This window comes from Asterias amurensis, chromosome 1 (genome assembly GCF_032118995.1).
Source record: "Asterias amurensis chromosome 1, ASM3211899v1".
NCBI classification, from domain to species: Eukaryota; Metazoa; Echinodermata; class Asteroidea; order Forcipulatida; family Asteriidae; genus Asterias; species Asterias amurensis.
Genome location: NC_092648.1, coordinates 22985863 through 23002223, shown reverse-complemented (window position 1 = coordinate 23002223; position 16361 = coordinate 22985863). Strand labels below are relative to the sequence as shown.

The 16361-nt window shown below is 39.2% G+C and overlaps 1 protein-coding gene across 1 annotated transcript in view; it reads left to right on the top strand.

The window, feature by feature from the left end:
- Positions 1-16361, top strand: part of LOC139954327 (inactive tyrosine-protein kinase 7-like) — a 58524-nt gene that overhangs the window by 37994 nt on the left and 4169 nt on the right. Inside the window, exons 3-12 of the mRNA XM_071954084.1 lie at positions 5527-5817; positions 7361-7529; positions 8234-8361; positions 9117-9407; positions 11765-11898; positions 12337-12472; positions 13315-13587; positions 14054-14323; positions 14917-15303; positions 15939-16171. Coding sequence (XP_071810185.1) covers positions 5527-5817; positions 7361-7529; positions 8234-8361; positions 9117-9407; positions 11765-11898; positions 12337-12472; positions 13315-13587; positions 14054-14323; positions 14917-15303; positions 15939-16171 — 2312 coding nt within the window. The remainder of the gene's footprint in view (positions 1-5526; positions 5818-7360; positions 7530-8233; positions 8362-9116; positions 9408-11764; positions 11899-12336; positions 12473-13314; positions 13588-14053; positions 14324-14916; positions 15304-15938; positions 16172-16361) is intronic.

The window sequence follows — 16361 nt, the reverse complement described above, 5'->3', positions numbered from 1 at the left end:
TTGTGTTCTTTTTCACAGGAGTCTTGCATATTTTGATTTTACACGTACCTGGAAAAAATATATTAAAGGAAGACATTTAGAAAGTACAGCCGCTCAACATCCACCCAGTTACGAACTGGGTGCCCTTTAACCACCCAATGGGTGTCTGAATCACCTTATGGTAAGCCAGTAGCTACTACTGTCTAGTGGGTATCATCCCTTGGGTATCATAGGCTCTGGCGATGTCTTACCTCAGGGACCCATTGCTCTGGATAGCAAGGGGGTGATCCTGGACAGTGCAGGTGAACTGCTGAGCTTGATTAAATTTACAATCATCCCTGAATATTTGGTGCGTTTTTCAATCTAATTGCCTGACTATGTCGTGTGTTTGAGTACGGAATTCCAACCCTCTTTTTGCAAAGCCAGTATATTTTGGTCTTCCTCGGAGGGATTTGCTGGAAGGTGTTCCAATAATCCACCTTCTAATATCCCTCAAGATGATACACGCTCTGATGATAAAGCTGGCTGTATGGTCGTTGAGTTTTTAATATCATTTATTTTAAGATTTTTTTTTTATTTGGAGGGTGGAGAACTCTTGTACTTTTGATTGTAGAAATGTTCCATGAAATCTGAACTATCATCTTGAAACTGCAGTATTATGTGTGATATAATCTTCCACCGTTTTGCAGATGTGATTTTAATGCATGCCTCCGTAGGCTTTTAAAGTAGCTTTTAATGGCTGAAATTATTTACAGAATGTAGGCCTTTCATTTTGTTGTTGAACAAATAATTTCCATTGTATTTCAATCCCAACATTTTTTTCTTTGAAATTCTCGAAGGAGTCCATGAGATTTGTCATTCTAAAGATTTCTTGTGTTTTATAAGTTATAAAAAAAGGGAGCCCCGTAATTGTCATTTCCTTGATATACTTAACCAGGCGTCATTCGTGAACAGGTTTGCCTAAAACTATTTTAGTGACTGGTCAGCAGGACTGTTTAGCTGTCAGTTTACTAGTCCACCAGCTTTTTCACTTGTCCATACTAAGAATGATTGTATACCTCCATGACATTTTATAGTAAGTAGGGATGCTCTCTAACATCAAACTATAGCCAGCCATACCACTTAGATTGAATTGTGACTGGTCCTGAGGTGTTTTAACTGGCATTTGGCCAGTGGAGAACTATGCATGAGTTGCTCAGTTCAGGTGTAAAGATATGTGAAGTCAAAGCTATTGACCAGATACACCACGGGCGCTTGTGCAAAGAAAGCCTGTGCAAAGAAATCCATTAACTAAATGGCAATTAGCAAAACAATTAATAAAGTAAAATAACCATTCTGTTGGAGCTTCAGATGTAACTATTGTTCTTATAAACTATTTCTGTACTGTCATACATTTGATAATGATCTATTATTCTGAAAGCACCATTATCATACATGTCTGATCTTTTTTTATTTATACTCAAAAAGTCATCATTCGTACATGTCCATATGCAAGAGGGCATTATCACTCAAGAATTACTTTTGACTTTGGCATGTACCAAGGCAACACAAATCAACAAGAGAAAGCCAGAATTTCAAGGGGGAAAAAACCTCAAAACCCTGGGCACTTAAGTTTCAAAATACAAATAAAAAGCAGGTACTGAAAGAGCTAATCAGATTCTCTGAGACATGTTGTCCAGAAAGGAGTCACCAAAGGTTCTTATTGTCATCACAATTTGTCTTAAGTGGATCAAAAAATTCTTGGATATGAACAAGTCAAGGACGTGCGGATAATCCAGTTTAGTTTACCTCCTTGACTGTACCTGGCCTTCCCAGTATGCAGCAGCCCAAGATGAAAACATTTTTTTTTTCATTTATCCAGTAGACATTTCAAGCCAGTGTTATACAAGTTTCATCACGCGCACTCTGATTTACCCATTTTTATGATTTATGTTTTGTTTATCCGTTCTTATACCGCTGTATTCAGTTCTTTGCCGGAAGATATCATGTAGGCTAATTTTACACCATGAGAAGAATGTACTGTGTGATTCGATGGAGGGGGGGGATTCTTTTTTTTAATTAAAACGAACGAGCCCCGTTGGGAGAATCCAGTCAAAGGTTTCTGGGTCCAGAGGCTTGTTGTGTTTTCATTCAGGTGGGGAGAGTATAAGGACAGGTAGAGGAGGCTAGTTGAGTCATTCTTTACGGTCTAAAACAAGGATAAAACTGTGAGTGCCGACTGAACGCTTTAAGAAATCCCTGCGCATCGTTGTACGCTTGAGTTGTCTTTGAGCTTTTCTTAATTGAAACTGAAGGGTGTTGTACATTGCTCTACTGTGTGCTCTGGATGTTGATAACTGTGATGTGGTGTTTTTAGAATTTGACAATTGAATTAGTGTGAACAGGACATTGAACTAATTATCTTATTATTCAATATTTTGGTTGGGAACCAATATCCGCCACCATCCCTCTCACAGAGCTGTCAACTCTCTGTGAATCTGGAGAATGTTCCCTATAAACGAACCAATCTTTCCATAAATAATAATAACAACATGCATTTATATAGCGCTTAATACGAGGTTTCTAAGCGCTGAACAGGAAGTGATCTACTATGGTCTGATGAATTTTTTTTTTTTTTTAAACCTTTCTGATTATGAAAACTATTTCCCCAGTTTATGGTGAATTCCTATTCTAAATTTCTCCCCGATTGTGTCCCCCGAAATCCCCCTGATTTTTGACAGATTGTTTCCTATTATGTTGAATACTAGTTCTCAATATCTCCCAGTGATTGCTGTACAAAATCTCCCTGATTGCAAGATGCAAATGCCGGCAGCTCAGTAATGCATCAGTGTAACATACATTTTTAAAATTAACATCCATCAGCTGTCCCAAAGTTCAGATAAGTACATGTTCGTATAAACATTAAATGATTCATGGTACACTACACAAATAAAAAACATTTAAACTCCTCCATTAAAAACTTGTTTCCATCTGTTTGTGGACAAAATTCATAACCGAAAATTATATAAATCCTCCCCAGGGGATTAGTGGTGACATATTCCAAATAGTCATCAAGGATTTACGGCTGCCGTGAGCGGACTGATTTACCGTGTTTCATGTCTGCCGTAAATTGATCATAATTGTAAACCCTCGGAATTGCTTTCGCAGGGAAAAGTTTTCCCCTTGTCATATAAACAGATGTTAGAGTTATCAGTTGATATTATCGAAGCCATCCAGGAAATGATTAAGTGTTTAGAGTGTTATGTAGACATTTCGGACAGGGTGGGTTCTTGGTGGGGCTTAAAGACCGCTGATCAGCCTTCTGGTTTTGAGATCGTTTAAAGCCAACTCAGAAGTAATTTTCCTTTGCAGATGAGAATGAGATTCAAGAAGGAAAGCTTTAATATAACTCAGCTGCTATTTAAATTAATGAACATTTATGAGTTAATACGCTGATTATTAAGATGCAGGATCATCTATGTAGTAAACAAATTTATTGTTGTTATTTCTTTCTGTTAATAAAACGATGTGACTCTCAAAGCGCTGTGACCCGTAGGCCTGCGGAGATACTTGTGTGGAGATGAAGAAGTTTTAGCTTTAAAGACACTGGACACTATTGGTAATTGTCAAAGACCTGTCTTCAAACTTTGTGTATCTCAACATATGCATAAAAAATAACAAGCCTGTGAAAATTTGAGCTTAATTGGTCGTCAGAGTTGTGAGATAACTATGAAAGAAAAAAACACCCTTGTCACACGAAGTTGTGTGCTTTCAGATGCTTGATTTCGAGACCTCAAATTCTAAACTTGAGGTCTCAAAATCAAATTTGTGGAAAATTACTTCTTTCTCGAAAACTACGTTACTTCAGAGGGAGCCGTTTCTCACAATGTTTTATACTATCAACCTCTCCCCATTACTCATTATCAAGTGAGGTTTTATGCTGAAAATTATTGTGAGTAATTACCAATAGTGTCCACTGCCTTTTAGATGTGGGAAGTGGGAAAACCCATGCAGGGTTGGAAATCCATTTGATATACAAGGTCCTTAGTGGGGAAGAGTTAGGGAAGGCTTCTCTGAGCAATTACCTGTATTCCCAGGTATGATTGCCTTTTATTTATAAATTAAATACCTGTAGTTTAACCAAATCTGTAATGTTTTCCATCCTCCGTTGAGATCTCTCGTTGAACAAACTGACATGTTAGTGCCCCCACATCCAATCCAAAAATCTGTGTTTTGGAGAAAATGCGCTTGAAATTTTTCTACTTTTCAAGTTGCTGTTTGAAAACGGTTTAAGTGGTATTTTTGGGTGTACACGTCACTGCATGGAAACACAAAAAGACAGTTGTTTGTCATGTAATTACAAAATCTAGTACTTTATGTCCTGAAACTTATTGAATAATAATAATAATAGTAATAAATTCATCAAATATTTGTCCAAACCAAAATGCAATTTTTTTTTTTTTTTTAACCCATGCATTGCTTCATGAAAATGGTGACAATTTGAACATAGGTTACTGAATTTCATTCGCTGTAGTAGATATGAATTTATTGTTGTGTAGTTTGTGGTTTATCTTGACAGCTGTTGGCTTCATCTCTATCTCTCTGATTCCCTGAACCCCAATGCTTAAGATTCTTGTGGTTTCTCAATCCAGACTGGGCCGAGATTTATGAGGGGTATTTATGTGCTATGATTCATTCATAGAATGATGTTTTAGATATCATCATAAAATACGGTTGCACATGTACTTTTATGTTTGTACGTTACGTTAATGGGTTTTTTGGTATGTTGTTTGGGGTGGTAAATGAAAGCTTTGTCCATTGCTGCGGTGGCTGCAGCGATAATGTTTGAAGAATGAGCCTTTTCAGCTATCTACATGTAGTCACTGCCTAATTTGGACTTTGTCTTAAGCCCGGTTCATACTTCCTGCGAATGCAAATGCGAAGCAAATTTTTGTGACGCAACAATTGGTACGCGCTCAATTTCCCTTCGCACGAAGCATTCGCAGGAAGTATGAACCGGGCTAGAGTGCAGTGAAAATCTCTAATATGGGTGTACTGTGTACTTGTACTACCAGGACAATGGCAGAAGTTTGCCCCGCCGACTCCCATTTGACTTCAGTCTTAGAAATAAAAATAATTCAAACATAAAAACATAAACAAATGTAAAATTATTATTTCTCTTATTGGGTTCCAATAAAAGTAGGGAACTTGTATCAAAAAATATCAATAATGCGAAGGTTGCTTTGCATGTTTGGTAATCTTCCAATTCCTGTTCACAGGCCTCGTTTTAGTTTGCAATAGGTTATAAATGGTACACCAGATTACGTTGTGGTAAATCTGTGACACTAGAGGGCTGAGCACTCATTGGCCATACGGGTCTTCAACAGCTTCAGCCCAGTCCTTGTTGACCATCCAAGATGGGTAACATGTATATGATCATACGGCCGCTTTACATCCAACACCGTTTTAAAACTGTTCAGGGTGTTTTTTATCCCATATTTGGAACACCACACAAAGCTTCCACAACTTATTAAATTTCACTTCAACCATTTTTCTTCTCTCCTACAGGGATACAACCCTCGGCAAAGGTCACCCTAAAAGTCCCCGCCTCATTGGACCTCATCGAGGAAGGCATGAGGGTCACCCTCAACTGCAAGCTAGACGGCAACCCTCCTCCTGAAATCGTCTGGTATCACGACAAGGAGAAGCTTGTTGCTGATGAGGACTTTGAATTGAATAGGAACCGGCTGAGGATACAGAGCGCCAGGATGAAAGACAGCGGCGTGTATTCGTGTCAGGGAGAGAACAGAGCTGGGCTGGTGTCTAGCTCCGGTGGGAATGTAACATTGAATATCTTGGGTAAGATGGAGTGGTTATAAATAATTTGTAATGTGGCGGTCTGTGAGCTGGAACATACAGTATTCATCAAGGCGTTTTCTACCTCCTCCATGAGAGGGGTACTAGGGGGTCTTTGTGACTCCTAGTAGTGAAGCTGGACACTCAACTAATACCAAATATTGTGTTTTGAGCTATTTTAGACACCCCCAGTTTGCAGCAATTTTTTGTTTTCCTTTTTTTTCTAGACTCAATAAATCACATGTTGCTGGCCAGGGCCAGTTAGTCCTTGTATAAATCCAGCATATTGTGCCACAGCACCCTCTAAACCATTACATGGTGCTTAAAAGGCAACTTTAAAATGTAGTTCCACAGGCCTTGCAGGAAAAAATACTGAGCGCTTTGATATGACCATCGGATGTGATAAAGCACTTTATAAGAGCTCAGTATTATTATTACAATACGTTGCGCATGAACTTTGAAAGAAGAATGTGTAGTTGACACACACTTTGTACTTGTAACCCCGCACAGAGCAGATAATGATGACCATCTGTATACAGAATTCTATGGTAGACAGTGACCTGCTGAAAGTTGGTCCAGATATAGTTCATTTGCCCAAATGCAAAGTGACTGGATCCATTCTTCAGTGGGGGCTTTTCCGGCCTTGACCATTGTGATGGAGAATGAATTAAAATTATTGTTCTTAATAATGGGATTCGTTCCCAAGTTCCAGGTCCCAATCTGACAGGCATCGAAAATGTCACGCGGTGACTGTACACACGTATGTCAGTTTAAACATGCATGAAATCACTCTGCAGTGCAGTGGAGCTTGTCTCTTTCTTTGATGTTTCACCGCCATGCTGGTCTAGATTACTCGGAGAGAGAAAAATAAAGGGACATGGTCCATGAAGGAAAGAGAAGAACACTTGTGACTTGAGTTGTGGCTGTGTCGGTCCAGAGAAAACATAGAAAATGCCTTGAGCATTCAAGCGTTTTAATCGCGGAGTATAATTCTTAAAAGTGGCGGCGTTGGTTGCACACGTATTTAAAAACTAGGAATGGCTAAAACGTTTCAGAAGCCACATTTCTGGATAATCTGGGTTAACCAGCAGGTCTTGTAGCTCAGGATGTTTACCCGATCAGAACTATTTGTAACGACCAAATTCTTGTTTGTATTCGCTGAACTTAATAAAATGTAAGTAAGTGTTGATGGCTGAAGTATCCAGTACATTTAAAATGCTACAGGTTTTGAGAAACACCAAACTGTAGGACATTTTAGAATGTGATGGTACTATACCCTTGTCATGTGTAGTACTTATCATTTTATATTACACATATTTGTTTGCTTATTTGTAGGAACTTTTGTTTGTTTTATGTTTTTGTGATATTTATTTTCTCTTCTTTCTTGGTCGATGGCATGGTAGGAAAGAAAATGATAAAGATAAACAAAGCTAATGCAGACAATACCGATGATTATCTCTTATGAAATTTGCCAATTTCCAAAGCTGTACCCCATTTGACCTTATCACATTCCCTTGTAACATTCCCCTTATCCTTTCCAACACAGACGCAGACTTTCCTATCAATCAAGTTGCCCCTGTGGGAGACATCATCACCATTGGAGGCACTGCAAGTTTTCAGTGCGCTTTCACTGGTACCCCAGATCCTGTCATAGAATGGTACTTTAAAGGGTCAGGAGAGGTCAACAACCCTGTACATCTATCTAATGGAACCAGGTAAGAGAATAGTTTTATTGTTTGCGCCTAATTGAGCCAAGCTCATTTCCCAGTTAATACATAAAGACACTAGACACTTATGGTAATTGTCAAAGACCAGTCTTCTCACTGGTGTATCTCAACATATGCATAAAATAACAAACCTGTGAAAATTTGAGTTCAATTGGTCGTCAAAGTTGCGAGATAATAATGAAAGAAAAAACAACCTTGTCACATAAAGTTGTGTACTTTCAGATGCTTGATTTCAGGACCTCAAAATCTAATTCTGAGGTCTCGAAATCAAATTCCTTCAAAATTACTTCTTTCTCGAAAAATACGTTTCCTTAGAGGAGCCGTTTCCCACAATGTTTTATAAATACTATCAACAGCTCTCCATTGCTTGTTACCAAGTAATTTTTTATGCTAACAATTATTTTGAGTAATTACCAATAGTGTCCAGTGCCTTTAAGCAGCATCTACATGTAACAACAAAGCGTGCTGCTTATCGAAACGTTGAGATGTCAACCACCAGTTCTTTTTAGAACCACCACTACTCAACAGAGATTTACACCCGGTGCTACCGTAAACCTCACATAACTAGTTTTATTCTCAGTTTGGTTACATTGATGTGATGGAAGGGTGGTGGAATTTTTATTTATTTTACTTCCACATCGTCAGTGCACCAGATATGAAATCCCTTATGTATTCCTGTGTTCTTATTGCAGCACTCAGATCCTACCAGATGGAACTCTTGTGATCAATGATGTGATTGCAGCGGATGAAGGAACATATATCTGTATGGGTGTAAGCGAACTGGGAGAAGCAACAGTCGAGGCTGAACTCATGGTTGCAAGTAGGTAGTTTTGTAATTTTGGCTACAAGGCAGCTAATGTTTACATGTATATACAGCTTCTGACTGGCACCCCAAAACGAAGATATTGACTAATAGGGAGAACGCCCGGATAGCTCAGTTGGTAGAGTGCCGTTTTGTTGTTCCAGAGGTCGTTGGTTCAATTCCCGCTCCAGTCGATTTATCTTTGTTTAAAACCCAAACTATTTTTATATATTTCTAAACACATCCAACAGCACAAGCGCCAATAATAGAATGGTGATTAGGAAGCGAAAAGAATTGTTTAGTTTTTAGTTGTGGGAGGAAAACCCCAAATGAGGGAAAACCCACACAATCAGGTTTTCCCAACACATGGCACCTCTTTAGGGGAAACTTCTACTTGAACATTTTAAGGTGCACTAAGGCAATGACTAGAGGCATGTCAAGAGGTTTTTTATCTTGCAACCAAACATTTATGATGTTGGTTTTGATGTTACAAGTTTTTTTGCGATACTTTGTGTAAAAACAAACCTTTTGTTTTTCCTCTATTTTATGTATCTTATGATATTATAACAAAGAGGAACATAAAATGTAGCACTTTAATGACTGGTTCTAGTAGTATATAAATATCTGCATGAGCTTTCGTAGCAACAACTACTTCATCAGATGCAATGAATAGAAACAACTTCAACCAAGGTTTTATATAAAGCTAGCCACCACTTATTTTGATGTTGTATCAATGATTTAAAACTCCTGCCATTTTATCTCCAACTACTCAGAGGTTGAAGATCTGCCGATTCTCGGTTCAAGAACCATCCCCGATGGCGAGCGACTCTCGATCAACTGCACCTACCCCTACGGTGTCAAAGGGGGTATACCCAAACCTCAGATCAGCTGGCTGGACCAGTCTGGTGCTCTTGTAAGCTCTGATGTTGCAGACCGGGTACACACAGAAGGGGGTACATACTTGGTGTTCAAGCGAGTACAGGCATCAGACAATGGTAACTTCACATGTCAAGCTTCCAACATGGCCGGTGAGGTGACATCTCCACTTGGTGTCATCGTAGCAAGTGAGTAATTCAATAAATCCCTGCAGGTTTCATGAATTGGCGTGATCGACCCCATAGATGTAAACTTGGTTTGGAAAAAAAATTGCATTTTAATATTGTTCTTAGATGGATTTATATAACAGGAATTAATGTAAAAACTAAAGGTGTCAGATGTTCGCCAGTACACACACTTTTAGCACTCATACCCATATGCCGGCTTGTCCTAAGGCAAAGAGCCACTTCATGAAAAAAAAAAAAACCTTTAAAACAAAATTTGTTAACTCAAATTTTATAAAAAGTGTTGGTTTTTTTTATAAAATTTGAGTAAAACTAAACATCTTTGAGGATTGAGGTTTTGTATAATAAAAGGTAAATGTAATAGCAGTCCAAATAGTGACTGAACAAATTTTCACGAAAATTTTCTCTTTGAGTGAAACTACTTTTTGAATTCTGCGACAAAATCTTCCTAATCACTGCCCTCTTTTGGGAGTAGTCCAACACAACTCTTCTATTTCCCTCATCTATTATTACAGTATCGTGGTTCATTAATAAAAAATCTGCACAATGTAGTTGAAAGGCTAGAGGATACAATTTGCAAAGGTATATTTCAAATTTGATTGTACTTCAGAAACAAAGATTGAATTCCAAATTAACAGCATTTGTGCTCACTGTCCTTGAACGTGCATAGGCTTGGAAATAGGGAGTGGAGATATCATTGAAGTAGTCCGATCGTTGCTTTGTCCTTCATCAATTCACTCATCATCCGACTTCCTCTCTCATAATTCTACTCCCCCTTTTGAAATTCTGTGCGAAGCTCTAGTTTTGTTTTTGTTTTTCGTTTCCGACTCCAATGGATGATGGAAATCGTTGCGCGTGGCCCGGCCTTCCTCGGTCCATGAGCAATCAATTGATAGGGAGTTGCCATGGGGAATTTATACATGTACAGGAGATGAGTCTGTGCATCAAGTTACACACGCTATTCTAAAGTTAGCCACTTTGGCTGGTTACATTCCCTGCAGGATCAAAACATTGATAGAATAATTATACAATGCCTGGTGTGTATTAGACTATACTTCTACATGGAGGACAAGGTATTTTCTCTGTCAGTCATAATAATTCAGAGTGTCTACAAAGAACACAGTGCCACATAATCAACAGGAGAATTAAACCAAAAAAAGAAAAGAAGAAAATACATCAGAAAAAAAAAACAGATCATAAGCTAAGAAGTGAGTTTTAAGTTGGTGCTTGAAGGTGACAGTAGATGCCACAGGGCAGCTTCGTAGCTGTGGCTTACCAATTTGTTGAAATTTGGAGTACATAAAAACCCCAAAAGGAGCAATGCTACAGCTGAAGCGGGCTTATATTTTTATTAGTTTGTTTCTGTACACATTCAACAACGCAAGCGTCAATAGCAGGGTGGTGATTAGGAAACAATAAGAAATGTTCAGTTTCAGATGTGGAAGGAAAATTTAAAAAACATGCAATTAGGTAGCGACTGAAAATCCAAATGCAAGTCTCTGATCTGAGGTAGGATTCAAACCGGGGTTAAAAACACAGAGCCAATCTGATCCCATTCTGATTTATATTTCTTGTCAGTTAATTCCTTCCTGTTTACTCGTTTTCTTCTGTATTCTTCATCACCTTTAGTTGCCTCTGGGCCTTGTTTTTGAGTTATGTTGTGGAATGTCTTCCAAGGAGATTAGAAATCTTGGATCTGACTTTTACCTTTCAGCGGAGAGTTAAGTCTTATCAGATCAAGAAACTCCTGCACCTTTTTTCAGTGTATAGTTTTTCTTCATTCACCTGTGAAAGAGCCTCCAATCATTATGCTGTAACTTGGCTGCTCTTATTGTCAAAATCTTCCAACATTTTGCAAAAATCTTGTTGAAAAAGTGAAAGAAACACTTGTTGATTATGTTATGACTTTGTTCTTTGTTTTGGGAGATTTTTGATATATTTTTTTTTTTTTTTTGGTGGGGGGTCGAATCTGGGTAGTCTGGCATGAGTGGGATTCAAACCCAATACCTCTAGAGTGAACCACAGAAACCTGTGCCTGGTGTGCTAGACTGCTCAGTTGTACACTCCACAACTGCATTTCTTTGTTTAATTACTGATTTGTTACACATCCAACCGCTCCAACAACAGGATGAATGGGAAACAAGAAAAAAAACTCAGTTTAAGATATGGAAGGAAAACCCCAAAAAAGAAAAAAAAACATGCAATTAGGTAGGGACTGAAAAGCCAATACACATGCAAGGCTCTGATCGGAGGTGGGATTTGAACCGGGTTCCACAGAGGTGAAAGGCAGGGAATGAAACCTCTTAAGCCACCATGATTCCAAATATGATACCTAGCCCCTGATTATCTTATCGTTACAGCAATGCCAGAATTTACCAAGAAGCCCAAGGATGTGTTGGCAAGAGAAGCCTCCGAGGCATGGCTCCACTGCCAGGCTGACGCTAACCCTCAACCTCGTATTACATGGCTTCGAGAAGACGGAAGGGAAATACAGGTGAGAAAAAGTTGTCTTTTTTGTTTTAATGGTTGGTTGCTGAAAGGGGAGGTTGTTTTACTTTTTATATATTTTCTTTTATGAATACTATTCTTTGATTTACATCAAACTAACACTGTATGAAGATAATGATGGTAGAAAGCTTCCCTTAAAATTTTACTTGCTGAGGTGCTGTTGTTTTTGAGAAATGAGTAAAACAATGTCACAAAAATAATTTTCATCTCAGGAGACAAACACTATTTTAGCATGTAAAACATATTTAAGCGACTGTCCTGAAAACATTGCTCTGTGATTTTCACTTGTTTTCTGTCTCAAAAACTTGACGAGTAATGAAGCTGGAACTTCTACAGGTAAATTATATCACATATATCTTCATTCACAGTGACTAAGGATTCATATCATGGCCAAAACGGATTGTTTGATCTCATTGTATTTCAGGATGGACGATTCATGGTCTTGAGTAACGGTACACTTCACATGAGGAGACTTATGACAACAGATGGAGGTGTTTATGTATGTAGGGCAGAAACAGTGGCTGGTAGTGTTGTAGCTGAGGCCACATTGTCTGTCATGGGTAAGTCATCATCATAATAATAATGTTATTAAAGGAACACGTTGCCTTAGATCGGTCGAGTTGGTCTTTGAAAAGCGTTTGTAACCGTTTGTTATAAAATGCATATGGTTAGAGAGATATTTTAAAAGTAGAATTTAATGATCCACACAAGTATCATTTGAAATTGCGTGGTTTTTCTTTTACCTCGTTGACTAACACGGTTGGCCATTTATGGGAGTCAAATTTTTGACTCCCATAAATGGCCGACCGTGTTAGTTCGCTAAGTAGAAGGAAAACCACGCAATTTCGAGGCAAATTTGCGTGGATCATTGTATTCTACTTTAAAAACATATTTTTAACCATGCATTTTATAACAAACGGTTACAAATGCTTTTTATAGACCAACTCGTCCGTTCCAAGGCAACGTGTTCCTTTAATGAGGCCTCAAAACTCTATTAAAGCCTACACCATTTCGGTTAGCCCTTATTATTTATACAATTTTCCAACTTTTGTCCATGGGCCAATATGCCTGAATAATAACGATAAACAGTTTCAGTTGTAATAACAGTTTTACCACAAGTGTGTTCAAAAGCCCTTCGCTAAAGATACACTTGTAAATATAGTAACATAACCAGGGGGAAAACAAATTTACAAAAATATTTAAAACAATATTACAGAAATTAGAGAAATTACAGAAATGCTTGATTTATGCTTGGTATTTGTACAAACTTCTATTATTATTGTTATTATTAATGGTTTATTTATTAAAACACTGCAATACAGCGGCTAAAAGTCGAAATGTACAGTTTACAAAATACCCAGAATAACACTATTCCCTCTGGTCTCCTCAAACACCCAAACAGCCGTCTTAAAGTTTTCTCCAGCGCCCAGCAGCAAACCTCTAGAGCTCGGTGAAAACTCCAAACTCATCTGTCGAGCCACAGCATCAGTCCCTCCGATAGTCCGATGGATCAAGCTCGGTGGAGATAGAACAGCCCCATGGGATTCTCATATCAATGAGACGGACGGCAAGTTGACCTTTTACCCGGCCATGAAGACCGACGCCGGCAAGTACATGTGTGTCGCTACGGCTGGCGGCGAGATGATCAATATCACGGTCAACATCAATGTCTTTGGTAAGATCCAACACTTTTATTTCTATAAAATTTGGTTCAGGGTTGAACTTCAAGGTAAAATCCACAAGACTGTAGGACTTGTAGCGCAGAAACTTTACTGGACCCAGATTTTATTTACAAGAGCAGAATTAAATTGAAAGGAGACTAGAGTCAAACAGAGAACACAGTTTTATGATCTTAACAAGACACTCAGAGAAGACTGATATCTTCGGTGTTATGGGTGATACTCAGCAGGATTAAAAGATGTTTGTGAGACTCGAAAACTCAACATCTGAACTTCATTCTTTTGAGCCTAAGATGTTGGTTAAAGTCACTATGGTGCGGTGTAAAACTCGAGTACTAAAATTACTTTTCGGACTGGCCTGTGGTCAAGTGGGTATTGGATTATACCATATGTTTAAAACGTATGTCATTGACCCCATCCGAACTGCTGACTTAAAACGTTCCATCTTTTTCCATTCTGCAGTGAGACCTAAATTCGTCATAGTCCCCGTTAATGTGACAGGGTACGAGGGTTATCCTCTAACCATAGACTGCAAGGCAAGCGGGGATCCCGTTCCAACAATCACATGGTTAGGCATCTCCCCGGCAACGGTCAACAAACCCCACAAGACACCCCTGGAGAACGGTTCACTGTACATCGATGAGATTAAAGCATCCGATGCTGGCAACTATCAATGCATTGCTGGGAGTAATGCTGGACTTAATAGTGCAGAGTTTACATTGGAAGTTAGGAGTGAGTAGCAATTTGTGTTAACCCTGTTGTTATATTCAATACTATCCATATTTTCATGTTGTGACACAGTACAGTCAATGGTCCTAATGTTCGACCATTGAATATTATTCACTGTGGTTTTGTGGAATTGATAAACTATTCCAGCCTGCTATTTGGTATAATGTGGTAACTGCATATACACAGTACACAGTCAACCTTCTTACTGTCTGACCTTTCAACATCATCTACTGTGGTTTTGTATAACTGTACCATCCGGCAATATGATATCATTTAAGGATTGCATCTACACATTACACACACTTTTATGCACACATTCTATTTTGTGCACCCACTGGCCAAATGCCAGTTCAAAATTACCTGCGGACCAATCAAAATTCTGTTCAAGTGGTCCTGCTGGCTAGTTCAGTGTTAATAGATATTAAATTTCAGTGTTGAAAGGCATCTGTAATGTAAGGCATGGACTAGGGAAAAGCGGTTGGACCAGTGAAATGACAAGCTAACCGATCCTTTTGGCCAGTCACTGAAAAAGTTACGGGCAAACCCTGTAATTTACTTTGATCTGAAACATTACTCATTGTTCTTATGCTCCACAGGAGGAACTCCACCCAACCTAGCTCCTTTCACTCCGCAGTTGATGAACCGTACCATAGCCATAGCCGTCGGCTGTGCATTGGCTTACATCATTCTGGTCGTCGGTCTGATGTGGTGGTGTCGTCACCGTCGTCTGAAGCAGCGACGACTCTTCAAGGCAGAAGCTGCTGCGTTAGAAGCTGGTGCAGCCGGAGGGGAAGAGGCTGCTAAGCTGAACGGTACCGTCCCTCATCCGATCCCCAACGGAGAATATCACGATGAAGAGAAGGTTGGACGAATGAGCAACGGCGACATGGCCATGAACCCGCTACTGAAAGGAGCGGGCAGGAGGGGGAGTTACGATAAACTGCAGTTTCCACGCCACGACCTACAGACGCTTGTCGTCATTGGTGAGTCGTGAAGGCTGGACTAGCCACTTTGGGATGTGGTTTGATAAATTTTTGAAGCGGAGTTTCAAGGAGTACTTAAGAATTCTTGTACTGAGGGATGTGTGTCTGTTTAGGGTTGATGAGGTATCTGGAAATGTGTCACATTTGACGTAAGAATTGCTTTAAAATGTTCTCATAAAGATTGCCAAGATTTAGCAGAATCCTTGTATAATAATAACTAGTTCTTATATAGTCATTTCACAATAACCGTCTCAATGTGCTTTACATAAGTACCCTGGTCGTTGGGCCAATAGAATCCTTTAAGTCTTTTTCAGCTCCATGGGGAATATACAACCTGGGCAATCGTAGCGCTCCAAAAGGCCTTTTCATTCACATTATCAACTTCTACCCTCACATGTGCCGGTTTATACCCCTGGGTGAAGAGAAGCAATTATGGTAAAGCATCTTACACAAGGACACAAGTGCCATGATCGGGATTCTAACCCACACTCTTATTCACCATAACTTGAATTTGATGCTCTTAACAGCTCAGCCATGACACCCTTATAAAGTTCAAAGTCATGACAAGTTTTGTCCTTAGAAAAGATATGTCAGGCTAATGTGCATTTTGTTCTGCCCACCCTCCCTCCTTGTAGGTAACGGCTCGTATGGGGAAGTATTCCTAGCCAGGGCAGCTGGCATCACTGAGGGTGTAGAGGCCACCACGGTGATGGTCAAAGCTTTGCAGAACAAGAATGAGGCCCAACAGATGGACTTCCGTCGGGAGATGGACATGCTGAGTAAGCTGAATCATGACAACGTAGTCAAGTTACTGGGAATGTGCAGAGATGCTGAACCTCAGCTCATGATCACAGAGTACCTAGAATGGGTGAGTAACAAGTATTTCCCTTCCAGAGTATTCAGACTTGGAAACGAGTTCTCCATTGAGCTTATCTCACTCAAACAATCTGGTCAGGTTTTAAGATCTTCAACTGCATATGTTATCTCAACCAGCATTTAAAGACACTGGACACTATTGGTAATTGTCAAAGTTGCGAGATATTAATGAAAGAAAAAAC